The sequence below is a fragment of the Cynocephalus volans genome, chromosome 6 (genome assembly GCF_027409185.1).
Source record: "Cynocephalus volans isolate mCynVol1 chromosome 6, mCynVol1.pri, whole genome shotgun sequence".
In the NCBI taxonomy this organism is placed as follows: domain Eukaryota; kingdom Metazoa; phylum Chordata; class Mammalia; order Dermoptera; family Cynocephalidae; genus Cynocephalus; species Cynocephalus volans.
The window spans coordinates 85,970,484-85,988,125 of NC_084465.1; the positions used below are offsets into that span (position 1 = coordinate 85,970,484).

At 32.6% G+C, this 17,642-nt stretch overlaps 1 protein-coding gene across 3 annotated transcripts in view; it reads right to left on the minus strand.

The window, feature by feature from the left end:
• Positions 1-500: 500 nt before the first annotated feature.
• HYCC1 (hyccin PI4KA lipid kinase complex subunit 1) overlaps positions 501-17,642 on the minus strand; it is a 68,038-nt gene continuing 50,896 nt past the window's right edge. For 2 of the 3 annotated variants that reach the window (XM_063100412.1, XM_063100411.1), the window contains 3 exons: positions 17,083-17,170; positions 16,408-16,567; positions 501-4,664 (listed from right to left, as the gene is read on the minus strand). In XM_063100412.1, coding sequence (XP_062956482.1) covers positions 4,090-4,664; positions 16,408-16,567; positions 17,083-17,170 — 823 coding nt within the window. In that variant the 3' untranslated portion in view covers positions 501-4,089. Of the gene's footprint in view, positions 4,665-5,388; positions 5,685-16,407; positions 16,568-17,082; positions 17,171-17,642 lie in introns of all 3 variants that reach the window. The other variant, XM_063100413.1, reaches the window with a different exon arrangement.

A 17,642-nucleotide genomic window follows, 5' to 3' on the forward strand; every position in this document is an offset into this window, starting at 1 on the left:
CAATTAGAAACACATATATTTACTATGAAAAAATTAGTATCACATGATTAGAAGTGAAGATAAGAGGCACACAAAAAGTAAGTCCACTTAAGAGAAAGCAATAATATGTGAAATAGGATTTTGAGTTTACTAGTAAAAACTGCATATTAAGACAGGTACTCTAGAACTCTACTATAAAAAAACACAAAAACATCTTCCAAAATATTCACTGCTAGTCTCTTCAGATATGCATAAGTTATAAAGTACAGAAGACAACATGTTTATGCTCTCTGATGAAGAATTTAACAATGTTAAAATAAATCTGAATAATTCAAAGTATTGATTATAATTTTACTAAACAATAAATCTTAAAGTATAAATTCATGCTAATTAAAGGACAAGAAAGTTTTAATTTTTTATCCAGACTGGTAAGACATTATACATTAATTTCTATCTACAATGCTTAATTTAAGTACTCATCAAATTTTTTTAAACGGTTTTAAAAAAATATTTTTAGTTACATTATTTAACATATGTATTTCCTTGATGTACTTCCCTTTAATAAAGACTTATTGTGCAGACTCAAATGTTAACTGACTCATTTAAAATATTTGTTTAAAATGGTGTCTCTGAGTACATTTTTTCTTACATAATCTAATAGTTTTAACATTTTAGTTTTATTCTTCCAAAATAGGCAAAGTTCCTTAAAACTGGGATCATTTTGATCTATTTTGTTTTAAAAAATGTTTCCCTTTAATTCAACTTTTTAAAAACTAAGTAATGTTTGCTGAACAGTTGCTTCACAATTCAAAAGGACAGTAAAATACTGCTTTTTGAAAACAAACTTCAGTCATCATTTAATGAGTGAGAATTTCTACCCTTCAAATCTACGGAGCTTGCCTTAAAAAGTTCCAAGGTACTGATGTACAGGGTCTCCAGGGCGCTTTCCTGTGTCTTCAGGGAGAACAGGGAAGACATTTCCTCTGGGTACTCTGGGACACACCCTTGAAAAATCGATTTTGTATCTCTTCCTACTTGGATTCCAAAAGGCCAGTGCTGGGTCCAGCTTCACAGGAACATCCCAGGCAGTTGAGTTTTCAAGAGTGAGAGGCTAGATGATTTCAAGAATCCCTAGAGGTTTAAATTGTGGAATGGAGCTGTAATTTTTGCCAAGATCCTCTGAACTACAGGGTACGAGACTCCAATTTTGTCTGGAATCCTTCTCATGATAAAAGGTATTATTCTGGATACACAGGAGGTCTGTGAGCATTAGTATATTTATAGGAAAGTGACCTACAAAAGCCACCTCAACTTAAGTTGAGTGGAGAGAGTAGTAGGGATAATAACAATTGTTGCCACAGCTAATATCATCCAATTTTCATAACTGCTGTAAAAACATTCAATGTATAATCCTTATTTGAAATAGTATCACAGGTACTATAAAAGAATTTTATTAACATAACTCCACATTACAGAAAATCAATTAGTGCACGTCACTAGGAGCAAAAATTCAGAACCACTCCAAGGAGGAAGCCTTCGGAGATTTTTTAAAAGAATATATATACACATGTAAATTTGTTGTGCATTGTATAAAAGGGTGGTGCCCCTTTCACACTTAAAATTGCTGGCATCCACAGCTGATTCCATTTATGAGAAACAAGAAAAATACAAAATGTTACATTTTATTACAAAAATAAATGAGGATCATTAGAAATTTAGAATTAGAGGACTTAAGAAGTCATGTGTCAATGTTATTAAAAAATTCATTAGCTGTCAAAAACAATGAAGATTGCAATGATCTAGCATCTAACATATTTAATCTAGGACTGTAAGACCACTGAGAATTCTACATATTAGACAAATTGTACTCTGAAACTCTCTTCTCAAACTCTAATGAGCATATAAAAATCACTTGTGGATCTTGCTAACATGCAGATTCTGACTCAGTAGATCTGGGGTGGCCCTGAAATCCTGCATTTTTAACAAGATGCCAGGTGATGCCAATCCTACTTACTGGTCCTTGGATCACACAAGAAGCAAAGGTCTAGAATTATACCAAAATGAGGTTCTGTTACAGTGGTAGGGCATTAAAATCTCTCATCTGGGTCAGCTAATGTTTCCTCTAACTTATTCCACAACCTTTCCTAAGCACCTCAACTTGGTTACAATGCCAATTTTTAAAATTAGTTTTTAGTAATATCAATACTGTTAGTTACTATTCACAGGAGAAATTCTTTGTTAAAGAATTACAAAAAGAAAACAGGAAATTCACAGTGACATTTTACAAATATTTTAAATCACACACCACAGGATTCCTATTAAATTAATACAATATCAACTTTCACTGTCTGGTTGCCTTACAGTTTTTGACTACAATTTATGCCAATAAATCTTCTATTATTGTAACTGAAAAATCAAATTCATTTATGTTGAAAACCATATCACATTCAGGGGCTAATGAATGAAAACTAGTTCATGCTTTTTGAAGAATTAGGTTTAAACTGGTAGCCAAAGCAATTATGGTCAAACTGTATTCAGAATATAAATGTTTTGGCACTCTTCAAGACATATGAATTTTTCATATACTTGAGTTCTGCATAAGCAGGTACAAGAAGGAAAACACTAGCAAGTTCTCTCTGTGACCATAACTAGGACTGTGAATAAGGAAACCACTGTGTACTAAAAGGGAAAGAACCCAAGAAGTGGACAGCTCCCTAGCCCTTCCTCAGCCAATTTACTTTCACCCTCAGCCCTCTCTCCCTGTGAATTATTACCTAAATATACTTTCTTTAAAGAAAACCTCAACCATATATGAAATGACCAGCATGAGAAAACACCAAAGTTTTACATCCATCTAGAGGTCACATGGTTCCCTACAGCTACATACAAGTTTGCTTAGCTTCTGCCATATTACCTTTTTAATTTTTAAAATTTTTTTGGTTGGGGGTAACTAAATTGATTATTCTTTCTACATCATAACAAGAACATTAAAAATAGGCCTGTTCACTAACAAGAAACACACTTCATTTTTTTCATTTTTTAAATTTAAGAACAAACATAAACAGCCCTAATTTTGTTAGGACAGGTATATAAATGTCTTTTGTCCATACTTAACTATCTTTACTTTCTTTCATGACATTTTATAGATGAAAAATTTGTCTCATTTCCTTCATCTGCAGAAAAAGAACTCAATGGTATATAGTGGATACTGGTATCTTGACAGCTGTGTTGCAAGATTTACAAAAGTTTCCAGGAAGTCTTCAATGTGTGCTCTGAATTATAGGAATCCAAACTAAGTAGAATTTCCAAAGACAGCAGGTAAATCAGCTTTGTAGCCTATTACATCTTAGGAATTGAAAGGGATTCTCACCTGCTAAATCCAGATCAAACACTTCAAAACAACACACCTACCAGCTATCTGATTTTTGATATAAAAAATGTTCCAAAGATGGTAACAGATATGCCCCTACCCATGCCCTGGAATTATATAATATTCTAGGTACTGAATTACCAGACATTTTCCAGGGATTTGAACAATCTGTTCTAATCTTAAAGATAATCTGGTTACAAACATTTTAATAGGCACTTTTCATACACATTGTTTTTTTCTTCTTATGTGCCTGTTTTTCAGACTAGCTTGCTGAATGGCCAGCTGTAGAATTCCTGGAGTTGCGCCTCTTCCCCATTCTTTATAAAACAGTTCCCATACGTGGAGACTTCCTACAACTCCGAAGGCCAAACACACAGCTACTAAAATAGGAGTTATTAAAAAAAACTCACAACCTCACATGAGATGTAACCAACTTAATCAGACAACCTGCCAAAATTTACTGCCACACTGACAATCTTAGGGCAATAGTAACAAATAAGAAAGAGAGTGGGGGAAAAAAACCTCAAACCAAGGGTTTAAAACACAGCCAAGAAATAACAAGCCATATTTCAACTTATTGCAACCTAGACATTACTTCCTTCATACAGTCAAGGGGACCTTCAGAATTGAAAACATCAGGGCTCCTGTCAGCAACACGGATGAAAGACCTGGGCACTTTCATAAAGAAGCAAAGTCGTACTTTCAGATTCACTGGTTACAGAAGAAAAATATGTTACAAACTAATCTGTGGACAGAGTAATGCTAATACTAGGAGGCCTCTGCTGACCTGACTGATGCTTCATTGGAAGGTCAGTTCTCTCCGAAATGTAAATAAGCTTTTCTTCTTGAAGACTACAAGCGGAAAACCTACTGGCATCTGTCCCAGTCCCACAATCAACAGCAGACGATGGGTTATGTGGGACTGTGACACCACTGACTTGTTCAAAGGATTTACTAAATACAGTTGCTGCAGTCTTAGCCAAGCCATGACTGCTGGGTTTAGGCAGGGATTGGCTGGTTGTTAAAGTAAGTCTCTTCAAAGAGAGAAGCTCGAGATTCTCACTTTGGGCTCTCTGAGTTTGTTTTCGAGCAAAGTGATCTTTGCAAGATTCCCCTGTAGTTTCTTTTTCTTTTCCTCCAGTTTTGCTTCCTCCCGACCGTCTCTGGTTCTTTCCTACACTTGTCTTGTTACTACAATTTTGACTACTGTTTGATAAACCCGACTGGCTCATACTAGACGCAGCCCTGGAATAAAATCCCTCGTCAACTTCAGATATCTCCATCAGTTCTTCTTGACCTGTTAATTCTGCATTTCCTAAACAAAGAAATGACAAAGATTAATTAACATTAAACATTTTAAGCAATTCTTTTAAAATGATTAATACCAAATCAATTATATTTTAAATAAATTAAACTTTTGCAAGTTTCATAAAGCAACAGATTACAGAACCCAAAGGATAAATCAAAACATTATTCTATAAAATCTCAAAACTAGTTCATTATAATTAATGACAGTAATTTAGAGTGTATTAAAAAGCATGCCATAAACCACACCCCACTATGTTTTTAGAAAGAGTTCTCCTATTATTCATGCAAAAGATCAGAAACAATTAGAAAATTACCACATAGTAAGACTGGTGGTAAACTCTTCCCCAGTAGCAAAGCAGTGTAAAATCAAAACTCCTACTAAGGAACTTTTTTTTAAAAAAAGGTGTTAGAATAAATTCACAAGCTCGAACTTGTAAAAATTCTATATACATTATCCTTCACATCAAAGAAGACAAAAATACAAACATGAAAAAGTAATTTTAGATCTCAAAACATAAGCAGAAAATTATTTTGGAAGCAATTTTCTGCCTCAATTTTCATAAAACTTTATTCAGGGACAATATAGGTATGACCATTCCAAAGAGCATTAAAAGTCATTGAGAAATTGTGGTACATAATTCATGCATTTTGATTATTAGATGACATGCAAAATTTTTGTGACTGTGCAACTGTTGCTTAACATGCATCAGTGGCCCTTTGCCTTGAGATACCTTGGAGTGCAGCTATAAAGTGCTCTGCTAAAACTGCACTCTGCCAGATGAGTTTATTCCATCCTCCATCATTTTTCTTACAGATTTTTGCCTCCTGATCTCTGGCAAGCCTTTGCTCTCAGTTCTAGGATCTGTGGCTGTTTCCTGCACACCCTGTATATGCTGAGCATCAATCTCTCCTAGTGTTCTGCCTCTCTCCCCATTCCCGGTTCTCTCTCCGGACACATTTGTGACACTAATCTCGGGAATGACAAGGATGCCCAATTCAGTAGTATCATTATTGTTGTCAGGTTGCTCTAGAATTGAAGATGATAAGACAAAATGATGGCTGAAAACAAAACAAAATAAAAATGCGAAACAAGAAAAACAAAAGACCCAAAACAAAAATTGGACGGCTGAATGTTATGAATTAAATCAAACATTTGCACTGTAGAAATTTCCATAATTTACAATACTCTGACAGCACTGAAGGCAATAGGGTCATGTTTTTAAATTTTAAACGACAAAGAAAAAATTAACAGAGCATCAATCCATGTTCTGCATTTTTTCACACACATATTTCACATGGAATATGAAATAAAAATTTTTTTATAAATAAAAACAGAATTTCTATTGTTTTTAAGTCAATATCGTGACCACCTGAACTGAAGTCAAATCTTAGGCAAACGCGCAAGGACGTACAGCCAAAACTCTAGCTTTTGTCAGCATTAGGAGCCAAGCCCATTAGGAATTCCTCTTTGCACACTTAAAAGTCTATTGTTTTATTAGATTACATTGAGACTGGCTTAATAGACCATGACATTTGGGAAAATGTTTATTCACTTATGATATCATGGTTAGTAATGACACAGGTATAGTTTTTGTCTCACACACCCATCCTCTTGTATATTAGTAAATAGTAATACGGCTGTGATATATTTAAGCTGTCGATTCCTCCAGACTCATACTAATTCCATAAGTGTAGGCCAGTTTGTAGCAGTTCATTACTACATTGGAGAAAAATAAAATGAACTTGGAAAAACAAATTGGCTGTCAGTCCTTTATTCTGAAAATGGCCATTATAATTGAAATGAAGAAACAAAACTTCTAACTAGTTGATACCTGTAGACATGATTTTATTCCATCTTAATCACAAAAACATGATCTTATTTAAAGCTGTCAAGGAATTACCTGTACCACAGTAAATGGGAAAAAAATAACAAATATTTCTAGAATCGTCCAGTAATGAAACTTAAAGTTCAAAACAACATAAGACTATATAAAACAGTATATACTCCCTAAAGAATGCAGACCACAAATCTGCTAGAGGGACATTACTTACTGTTTTCCAATGCTTTTAATGGTAGGATTATCAAACTCTCACTAATGACCTAAAGGCCAAGAAACAATAACAGGTGGTAAAAGAATGGAGACCAGAGCCACATATTCTATTCTGGTGGCTCCCTAAATTTTCTGCACATTGGTATCAGCTTTAAAAACTACTGATGCCTGGCTCCCATCCACAAACATTCTGATTCATCATTAATACGAGGTATGACTTGGGCATCGAGATTTTTAACATCTCCCAGGTGAATAATGTGCAGCAATGTTTGGGAACCACTGCTCTATTCTGATTCTTTCAGATTTTGAAAACTTAAAACAAAAGTTGTTATTTTATAATTGCAAATGTCTATTCCATTATGGTACTCATTAAACCATCCTAGCTTTTGCTTTTATTTGTTTTATAGCTGCTCTATTTATTAAAGGTGACAATTTTAATAAAAGAACAATGTACTTTTTTTTTTCTTAAAGATGACTGGTAAGGGGATCTTAACCCTTGACTTGGTGTTGTCAGCACCATGCTCTCCCAAGTGAGCTAACCAGCCATCCCTATATAGGGATCCGAACCTGTGGCCTAGGTGTTATCAGCACCACACTCTCCCAAGTGAGCCATGGGCCAGCCCTAAGAACAATGTATTTATTCATAGAATTTACACACCTACTTTATGAGTCTAAAGGAGTCTGGCTATGCCACGAGATACTCACAAATTTACTTGAGAAAATAATAAAATAAGCTGAAGCTTAAAAAAAAGTCTATACATGTCTGCATCATACAATTTCTGACACTAATTATGAAAAGTATTTTAGAATAAACCCCAAAAGAAAGTCATACACATTTCTTTACAATTTATAAGATATAGCTATTTTAAATGCCTACCTGAACAAATTTATACCCTTTAATGTATAATCACTTTATAATTTTATTCAAAGGAAGAAATATGTTATCTGTATTCACTAAGCTATTCCTTGCAGTGTTATTTATAATAGCAAAAACTTAGAAACAAATTATTTAACACATTAGGGAAATGGTTAAGTAAATGATGGAATATCAACTCAATATGGTATTATGTAGCCATTAAAATAACTGGATTTACTAGGAGCACTTGGGAAAATGTTTGACAATGTTAACTAAATGAAAGAAAATATCAAAAAACAAAAAATTAAATAGGCTGCAACTATGAAAGATACATACACATATGGAGAAAAACTAAAATGAAAACTCTCTAATTACTGTAATTATAAGTGAATACCCTCCTATCCAACTTACTATCATGTTGTTATACTCTTTCTCAATAAAACAAGGAAAGAAGGAACAAATTGCTCACCTTATGTTACAAATTTCTTTATCATTCATTCACTCATTCATGCATTCAAGTACAATACACTGAGCACTTATAATGTGTCAGGCCTTGTTTTGGCAGCTGGGGATAAGTAGCCAACAAGATAGATGAAGACTCTGCCCTCAGTGTAATATGGGAACAGAGCTCACACTTTAATATAGGAACTAAGTAAACAGGAGAATTTAAATAGCAGAAAATGCAATGAAGAAAATAAGGATAATGAAAGAGTAAGCAGGTGATAGGGGAGAAAGGCTACTTTAAATGGGTGGTCTGGGAAAACATTTTTGATGAAAGAATATTTGAGCTGAGATTTGAATGATGAAAAAGTGCTGGCTACACAACGATCTGAAGGAAGAGAGTTCAAACTGGCACCTAATTCATCAAATTTCAGTTCAAATATCCCAAATAACTAGATAAAGCCCCTAGGGCTGAAATGGCTCAGTATGTTAAAAGGTTAGAAGGAAGGAGTCTAGTGAACCAGGGTGAGAGTGGTTTGGAAGTGAGGTCAAAGCAGTAGGCATGAGATCACACCACCAGGGTCACACGTGCCATGATTGCAATGGGTAGCCATTGACAGATACACAGGTGAAACTGCGTACTTACTAGCATATTTTATCAACAGAAGTCATGTTTGTGCAACACAACATATTGACCATGAAGTGTGTTCCGAGTTAGAAAGAAAAGCACTGTAGCAATGCTCAGCCTGGGCCAGTAATTTGTAAGGCAGGTTAGAGGAAAGCAAGGTCAAAAACAAAGACTAAGATGTAGAAAACCCGGTCCTGAAGCCAGAAGTAGACTTTCCAGGTAAGAAAAGAGCAGCCTGGGGCACACAGAAAAACACAGTCTGGACAAGAACGATTTATTTACACACACTAGTTAGGAACTATTACCAGTTTCCTTACAAGTAAAGAACAGTCAAATTTTAGCTCTTGTTGGGTGTACAGTAGATTATAGAATTCTCCTTACCGAAGTGGATTCAGTCACTCTAAATGACTTCATTTGTCTGAAGTTTTTTTTTTTTTTTTTTTTTTTTTTTTGTGACCGGCACTCAGCCAGTGAGTGCACCGGTCAGTCCTATATAGGATCCGAACCCGCGGCGGGAGGATCGCTGCGCTCCCAGCGCAGCACCCTACCAAGTGCGCCACGGGCTCGGCCCTGTCTGAAGTTTTTTAAAAAATCCCTTTGAGAATTGCAACATATGGATGCTACGGGAGCTAGTGAATCTTTTGTAATTATTAAGGATCCTCATGACCAGACAGACCCAAAACAAGTAAGCAACACCTATTACAAAACCATCTATAAAAGTTTATTCCTCGGTGTGCAATGTGCAGGGGAGGAGTACTTAATAATAAATAAAAATCAGTAATAACTTCCTTAACTACAGCAAGAATTGTGTGAGGCCTCCTTAATAAAAATGTAGAACACAGTAATTTACAAACAAGTGTTTTTACCTCCTAAGGCCAATAATTCTGAAATACCTTGCTTCTCTGTGTGAAAAATGTTTTTACTTTATTTCATCTAGAAATAGAATAAATTTTTTTGTTTTCTTCAAAATTGGCTAAGCTGGGATCCTATATACAGTCTTTGCTCTCTTAAACCTAATGTTCACTTGTGTCAAATACACCAACATGGTATTTTAGCTCTTTGGTTAATATGTCTTTTTTCTTCAAGTCATCTAATATTTCCTGATATTTCATTTTGCCCTCCATGTATATAAAGTTCCATGTCAAAAATGGCAGTTAAAATTCATACAGTGCTTGGTCAGAAGGAAATGCTTATTTTGGGCCCAAATGTTTTACCACCTGTATTGGGAAAGAAAAATTTGCTTCTCAAATGGCATTTTAGAATGTAAAAATAGTGGAGCTTCCCAAAATAATACTAAAAACATTTGTCTTTTTATAAATCTGCCAGATAATTTTTTACTTTCTTAATTTCCTTAATAAGTTAGACAACTTGTAAAATAAACACATGAGCATTATAAATTTCTAATTGCATATGTAAAAACAACTCCAATAGCCAATTCTTTAAAGTTTGCTACTTTTGAGTTAAAAATTATTGCCATTTCTTTGTTTTTCAAAATGCTTCTGTAATTCTTAGCAACTTGTTTTCTCTTTAACTAAAGACTTTTCTTATAAAGTCATATAATCAGATCAACAAAATAAATATTTCATCTTAAGATTTATGACAGTTTACCTCCCGCAGTAACTAGAAAGATGATCTTAAATATTTTGAAATATTTATAAGCAATTATTTTTTTAAATATTTTATTGAAATTTACCTATTATAATTTTCCAGATTGTTCAACAGTTAGAAAGTTAGTAATTTCCTGCTTCACCAATACATTATATGATAAAAATTCATTAACATTTTCCAAATCAACAATGTTTTAAATAAATTACTTTCCAACATGAATTTCATTTTTTTATTGTTTCTTTTCTTGTCTAATAAGTTAGTACTAAACCACTGACTGAGCAAATTATAAGACAAATCACTTTTTTGGGGGGGGACATAATCATAGGTTCTCTGAACTTTCTTACAATCACTTAACTTTATTTAAATACAATTATGTTACACACTGAAAAATGCAATAAAACTGCTATAACAACATGAAATTGCACTTTCTTTGGATTTGTTCTATGTAAATTGTATTTACAACCAGTAAATACAATTAAATTTTTCATTTAAACATTTCATACAATTAAATATTCTAAAATTCTCAGGGTACTTATTTTGTATCACTAAGTTAGAAGACTTAAAAATATATGCAGTTTTTATTTTCAATCTTTTTCACTACTTAAAACTTTGTACTCTTGAATCTCCTGTCAAAATAATTAAATGTAATGTTATTAAAATAAACCATTTAACATATGCCAGGACCAAAAGTAGGGCAAAATTCAAATATATGGTTTAAAAATATTGCTTTTATTATTAATAACCAACTGTTGCAAACAGTTGTAACTGTACACAAGTGAGAAACACAAATTCAATCTAATTTCTATTTTCACATTAATTTGGGATTAAGTGAGATAATAGGTATTAGAACAACATTTTTAAAATCCTGACTATAATAGTGATGTAAGTGTCAGATAATAAATTTAGAGTACTATACTTTAGGGCTACATAAAATTACAAATAAATCATTAAACTGATTTGTTATTATTATATAAGATATGTGTGTATATATATAATGTTACTATTACATAAGATATGTATATATATTTGTGTTTGATAGAACATTCAAACTAAGCAAGTTTATCTCAAATTGAGAAAATCCAAATTATAAGTTTCAAAAATTGACAGTTTTATGAAAGGACTAATCAATCACAGGACAACTTGAATAGTAGACTAGCTAATAAAAACTAATAAAGAATATAATTATTGTGTAGCTAATGAAACAAATCAATAGTTCTTAATAAACAATCAGCCTTTACGTAGTTCTTTAAAGTATACCAAATGTTGTTCACTTACTTGTCTCATTTTCTCACAAATGCACAAGTAGGAAGAATGGTAGGCAGTAATAAAGAAGTGGGATTTCACTGCATTAGGCTTTCCATTAGATAAGTAGTTAGCAAAAATTGTAAACACTCATTATTTGCAACCATAACTTAATGAGGGGACTTTTATAGAGTGAAGAAATGGTATTTCAATAACTCTTTTAAAAGAAAGGAGGAAAATTGCTTACATTGTTCCAAGTATAGATCATTTCTCTTTAAAAGTAGAGGGAATGAGTCATAATGATGATGGTAGTCAGGAGAAACAGACAAAAAGTAGCAATTAAATTTGCTCTGGAAGAGGGGAGGGAATAGAAAACTAGGAGGAAATAATTAAGGATAGATTCTGTACTTGAACCTCAGAGTGGTGGAGAATCATTCAGGGATTTAAGAAAAGAGGCCCTTCTAACTGAAATGATACATGAAGAAGACAGCTTTAGAAGCAACATTTAAGAATGACTATAGAATTGAAGCCTAATTATAAAGAAAGGCTTTGTTTTCTTTTTAGCTATTCTTTTTATTTTCTAAAGGAAATAAATATTTAAGTAAAATTGCACTATTATTATTATTAATTTTGAAAATTAATAGATTATTTCACTGTTTTATCATATTTTTCTTATGGAATTTTTATTTTGACACTTGTTATGGTCATAATCTATTCATTCTTCTCTTATTTAATGCTTTTTAAAGTTTATTATTATCTTTCTCTAATTTGCATTTTACTTTCAAATTTTGATTTCGAGATAGCCCTTGATTAACAGGTAGCTTCAAAATCTAGGTTTGAAAAATACACCTTTGCCTTGAATTATTCACCCTCTATAGACTAAATGAAATATAATATGCTTAAAAGAATTAGCAACGAATAAATAAAGCTATTAATTCTGAAATTATGATCTTTAAAAACCAAAAGCATTAACTCTGCAGTGTAATTTTACTTTCCAAATATATGTGTTGATATAAAATTATAAAGTCATTAAAATTTCCTCAAAGATTTAAATACAAAGTTTAAAAAGCTTGAACAACATAACATTAAGTTAAGCCATATCAGTACAATTTTAAAATAATCAACTGCAAAGTGGGGCAAATCAGGGCAAACATACTATTAGTTGTCGAACAGATCTCTTCAAAAGAATACCTCTTTTGAAACTAACCTTTCTATAAAATCATCCTATTTAGTTAATATGAGGATGCACTGTCTGGTCAAAACTTGAAATACAGGGCCTTATAACAAATGTACCACTCTGGTGGCAGATGCTGACAGTGGGAGAGGCTATATGTGTATGGGGTCAGAGGTATATGAGAACTCTAGGTACTTTCCACTCAATTTTACTGTGAACTTAAAACTGCTTTAAAAAAAAAAGTAAAGTATATTAATTAAAAATGCAGTGCCAAGAAATAATAAAACTGGTTGAAATACAATTCTAGAAATGTGGGTTGTTATTCAACAACAGCAAGGCCATGGTAGGGGTGTATGTTCTGAAACCTGTGGAAATGTTAAGGCTAAAGTAATTTTTCACCTTCCATTAGGACACTTTCCATTAAAATATAAGCTGTGGATAACTTTAAGAAAGGAATGGCAGATCCATGAAGCTTCAGAGAATCCTGAAATACATTCTAGAATAGCTCAAAAAATATTTTAAAATGTAAGTAATTAAAACTGTTCAAAATTAATTTTAAAAACACTAAAATGTAAACATTGGCTGTAAAGAGAATTAAAATATTTTTCTGTTACTAATAATAGAAAATAATAAAAGTGATTAATCGCTCCCATATGAGGGTACTTCAAAAGGTTTGTGGAAAAATAGAATTAAAAGATAATACGAACCTTTCCATGAACTTTTTGAAGTACCCTCATATAACATGCTTGTTTGCTGTGTAATAATCTTTGTTGACTCAGATATGCAAACATACCAATTTGCTCACATGGCTTAATTATGTGTTTTCCTTAATGATAAAGGGAAATGGAAAGAAAAAAAACGAGTAAAGAAAATTCTGCTAGGCTGCTTCCATCAGAGAACCTCACTCACTCCTTTTCCCTCTTCTACCCAGGTAAGATGGAAAGAGGATAAAAATAAAGAGAGGCAGTAAATAAAGACATGTATATAAAAGAAAAAAGGCAAGAAGAAGAGAAAAGACTCAACAGAAAAAAGGGCAATTATTTTCTTCTTTCCTAGAACTGGAAAAAGAAAGAAAACAAAGAAAAAGGCAAGGAGAGGAAACAAGACTATTCCTTAAAGTTTCTTTCTTGCCCTTTCCCAACCATCACCACCACTACCTGGTTCAGGATTGCATATTCCTTATTCCTACTGTATAATATAGTTAAGAGTTTTGGGGGGAAAATCCCTCTCCTGTGAAGGTTGGTGTAGTAAGAAAACAGTGGGAATATGGGTGGAATGGGAAACACACTTAGAGTTCCATCAGATATAGAATCTCTGAATGTGTTTCCACATAGTTTTAAACTGAACTTACCTTCCACAGTACTATGTTTCAAAAACATTATGGGATAAAAAGGCTGTTGTGGGTCACCCTGAAATCTATAAGCCCTTCAACATTGTTTCTAAAGAAATGTATGAATAAATTAAATTTAGTTATAATTTCTATATATAATTTATACATAAATAAAATATAATAAGCATAATTTATATATAAACAAAATTAAACTTAAAAATCTATTTGTAATTTGAGAGCTATTTACATATTTAAGAACTACAGTAAAGATAATGTCTTCAAGTAGAAAGCAGAACCATGAGGGTGGAAAAATAGAAAAGTTTTTAATGCAGCAGACATGGTAACTTAATGAAAAATACTGCCCTAGGAAGGAAAGCCAAGACTACTATAAAAAGGGAGAATGCAACCTACCTGTAGAGGTGGATAAGAAAAACCTTAGGCTGGGAATATTCTAGAGTCCACTGGATAAAGGGAATTCACGCTATAAAATAGTGGTAAGCAAGGCCAAGCTGTATTCTGTATCTGCTCCATGCACCTGACTTGTTTTTTATTGTTTGCTCTTCTATATCCTCATCTGTGACTCTTTTGCTATCATAAACAGGAGTTGTTCAAGTGTTAGAGTTGCAAAGGTTGAATAAGCATAGGGGATAGGTGATAAGATGGCTACTTTAATGAGGCTGTAACCCAAAGACAGAGTGCAGCTCTTCAAGTGGCAGCCAAAATGGAATCTAGTAGCTATGTAAGAATCTAATAGATACAATATACTCAAGCAGTCATTTCTCTTGTTTTGGTAATTTTTTCCTATAAAATATTTCTAGAAGACGGCTTCCATTTTATTGCAGGGTACATATCTCCTTCTATTAAATGCATGCCTAGATATGCACACACGCCCTCTCTCTCACACACACACATGCACAAATACAAGTGAGTTTCAGTATTTCACATTTTTAACTAGAGGACCTACATTTCCTTCCCCTAATTCCCAATATGTGCACCTAAACAGCAAGAAAGGAAAATGGAAAAGAAATTAAAATTCACTCTTGCATTTCCTGTAGTGGTAGACTGGGAGCACATGGCCACAGTGTTCAATATGATTTGATTCATTGCCTTTGAGCCTATTTTCACATACTAATGACAAAACAGAAAAACTGATCTTTAGAGTACTACCATATCTAATGAAATGACTTTCTATCAGTAATCTAGCCCCACTGAGAAGCATAATTTTATTGAAGAAACTGGCATTTAGACTTTGTGTGTTTTAATGAGTAGCATAATTTGCCTTACTAATGGCATACATCACCACTTCATTTGTGCCTTCCTGTGAGATTTTCAAGAATTGTCACACTCACTTTAAGTTAAAAAAGATCAAAGATAATCATTGGTTAAGCTGGATAATTTCATCATCATCCTTTTCTGATCTACATCTCCTAGATTCCCTGAGTGAAAATAATGGCAACTTTTTTCATCATCAACTTTCGGTTTTACCATAAATAACCTCCTTCTGCTCACTTTCCCATTTTCTCTATGGAGACCATAGAGACAACTGAAACCAAATATACCAAAAGGAGCTACCATTTTTATCTCAGTTTACAGGAAGAAGAAAACAAAGAATGGATTTCGTTTTATACACATATACACATTTACATGGGGCAAAGAAGTGGCTTTTTTGCTTCCCATTCAATGGTAACCTTCTGAGGAAGGTGATAGTAATCTTCTTCTTATACTCATTTTTGCCACTACAATAACTTCTAGATAAGAGGGAAGCTATAAAAAGAATAAGAAATTAAATAAAGAATAATAAATTAAAAGACAAGGGAGGGAAATGGAAAAGCACTAAGAAGGCTATGGTGAATTAACTTCCAATAAAACTTTAAAATAATAAAATAAAGCCAACAAGAAAGAATATTAACACAAACAATCTTGAAAGATATTTAACTTCAAGAAAATAGAAATGCCTACTGCTGCATCAATACAATGGCATTCTTTACCAGGAAGTCCAGACAAAATGTTTAAAGTTTCTATTAGTTGTTCAACTTCAGCGTGCAAGTTTACGTGCCCAAGAGTTCATTCAGAAATCAGAAACTAATTAAGAAATATTTGCAAAACTTATAAATAGAAACCCAAAATGTATGAATAATTTTAAAATGCATTTTTCTAACTCTCTTACTCTATTTAAATAAAATATAAAAGCCAATATATTTTTTAAATAAATTTTCATTCATATGTGTAACATAAGGGCTCCATTTTTCTTATTGCTTCTTGCTACTGGATAATAAATTAGGAGTGAAAGGTGACTCAACAGCTCCTTATTCCAGGCCACTATGGTATCATTTATCACAGAAAATATAGCACCATAGAAGTTGCAGTAAAATGTAAAAGAATCAACAATGCTCTAATTTGAAGAGTTATGTATTTCTTACCATGTCTTTTCCACCTATGACCTCTTATTGACATGCTGGTTACTGCATTTCTAGATATTCTAGAGGAAGTTGGTGTGATTTCAACTTGAATACACTTTGTACCTTCCTTACTAGATTTCATGGCACCATGAGGCAATGAAGCCTTTATTGCATTAGCAACCTAAGAAGGAAAAATATGTTTGAAGATTGAAATTAACAGATGTATTATTTTAACCTTAGGTAAAACATGATGCTAAATGTTAACAAGTTTATAAAAAGAATGCTGTCTCCAAGATATTTTATAAGATGATACACAAATCCTCTAGAATAAGAAGTAATAGCTCAAAGGGAAACTTATAGTTAAAAACAACATATAAGTAATGAAGTTAAGAATTTCAGAATATTAAATCAGACTTTCAAATACCTAATACTAATTAATAAATGCAGCTAAAGCATGTTAAGGAGAACATCTTATAAGTTAAAAAGACTTTATCAGGTATCTAGGAAGTTTGTCTAATAAAATTTTCAAATTTTTACACATACTTTTTTAAGTGTAAAATTTTACAAGTATAACGAGCAAGAATCACTGAGTAATAATGACATATTAATGCACTATGAATGGCTACTTGTAAATTTATAGTCTTAAACTGAGAAATCTTAAATTTAAAAATTTATATAAATAAGTGAGGTACCTACCAGCAGTGGCTCTGGATATAATTCTAGCTGGGCTCTGTATATAATATCGTCCAGTGCTTTTTGAGCTAGATCCCATTCTCCATTATAACTATAAAATTAAATGAATTAAATGAAGAAAGTATAATTATTTTTAATTAACTTTATATAGTTGAACAAAATATAATGAGAAGTTATTTATCTTTACTGAGGAAAATAACAGATCACATTATCACATTGCTTAACATTCTACTCCCCTTTAAACTGTATTTTTAAATGTTTAAATTACTTTCAATTATATCTGAAAGCCATTAATAGCAAAGAAAATTTTATAGATGTACATTTCTTCTCTAAAGAACATGACTATTTATAGAACAGAAATGAAAAAAGCTGAAGCAATTTCAAAGCATTTTACACTTTCAAAGCAAGTCAGAGCATAATAAATTATATACCTTAGAATAATGTTCAGAACACTTGATGGTCAAATTACTCTGTAATTCCCATGGATTTTTTTTTTTTTTTTTTTTTTGTGACCGGTAAGGGGATTGCAACCCTTAGCTTGGTGTCGCCCACACCGCACTCAG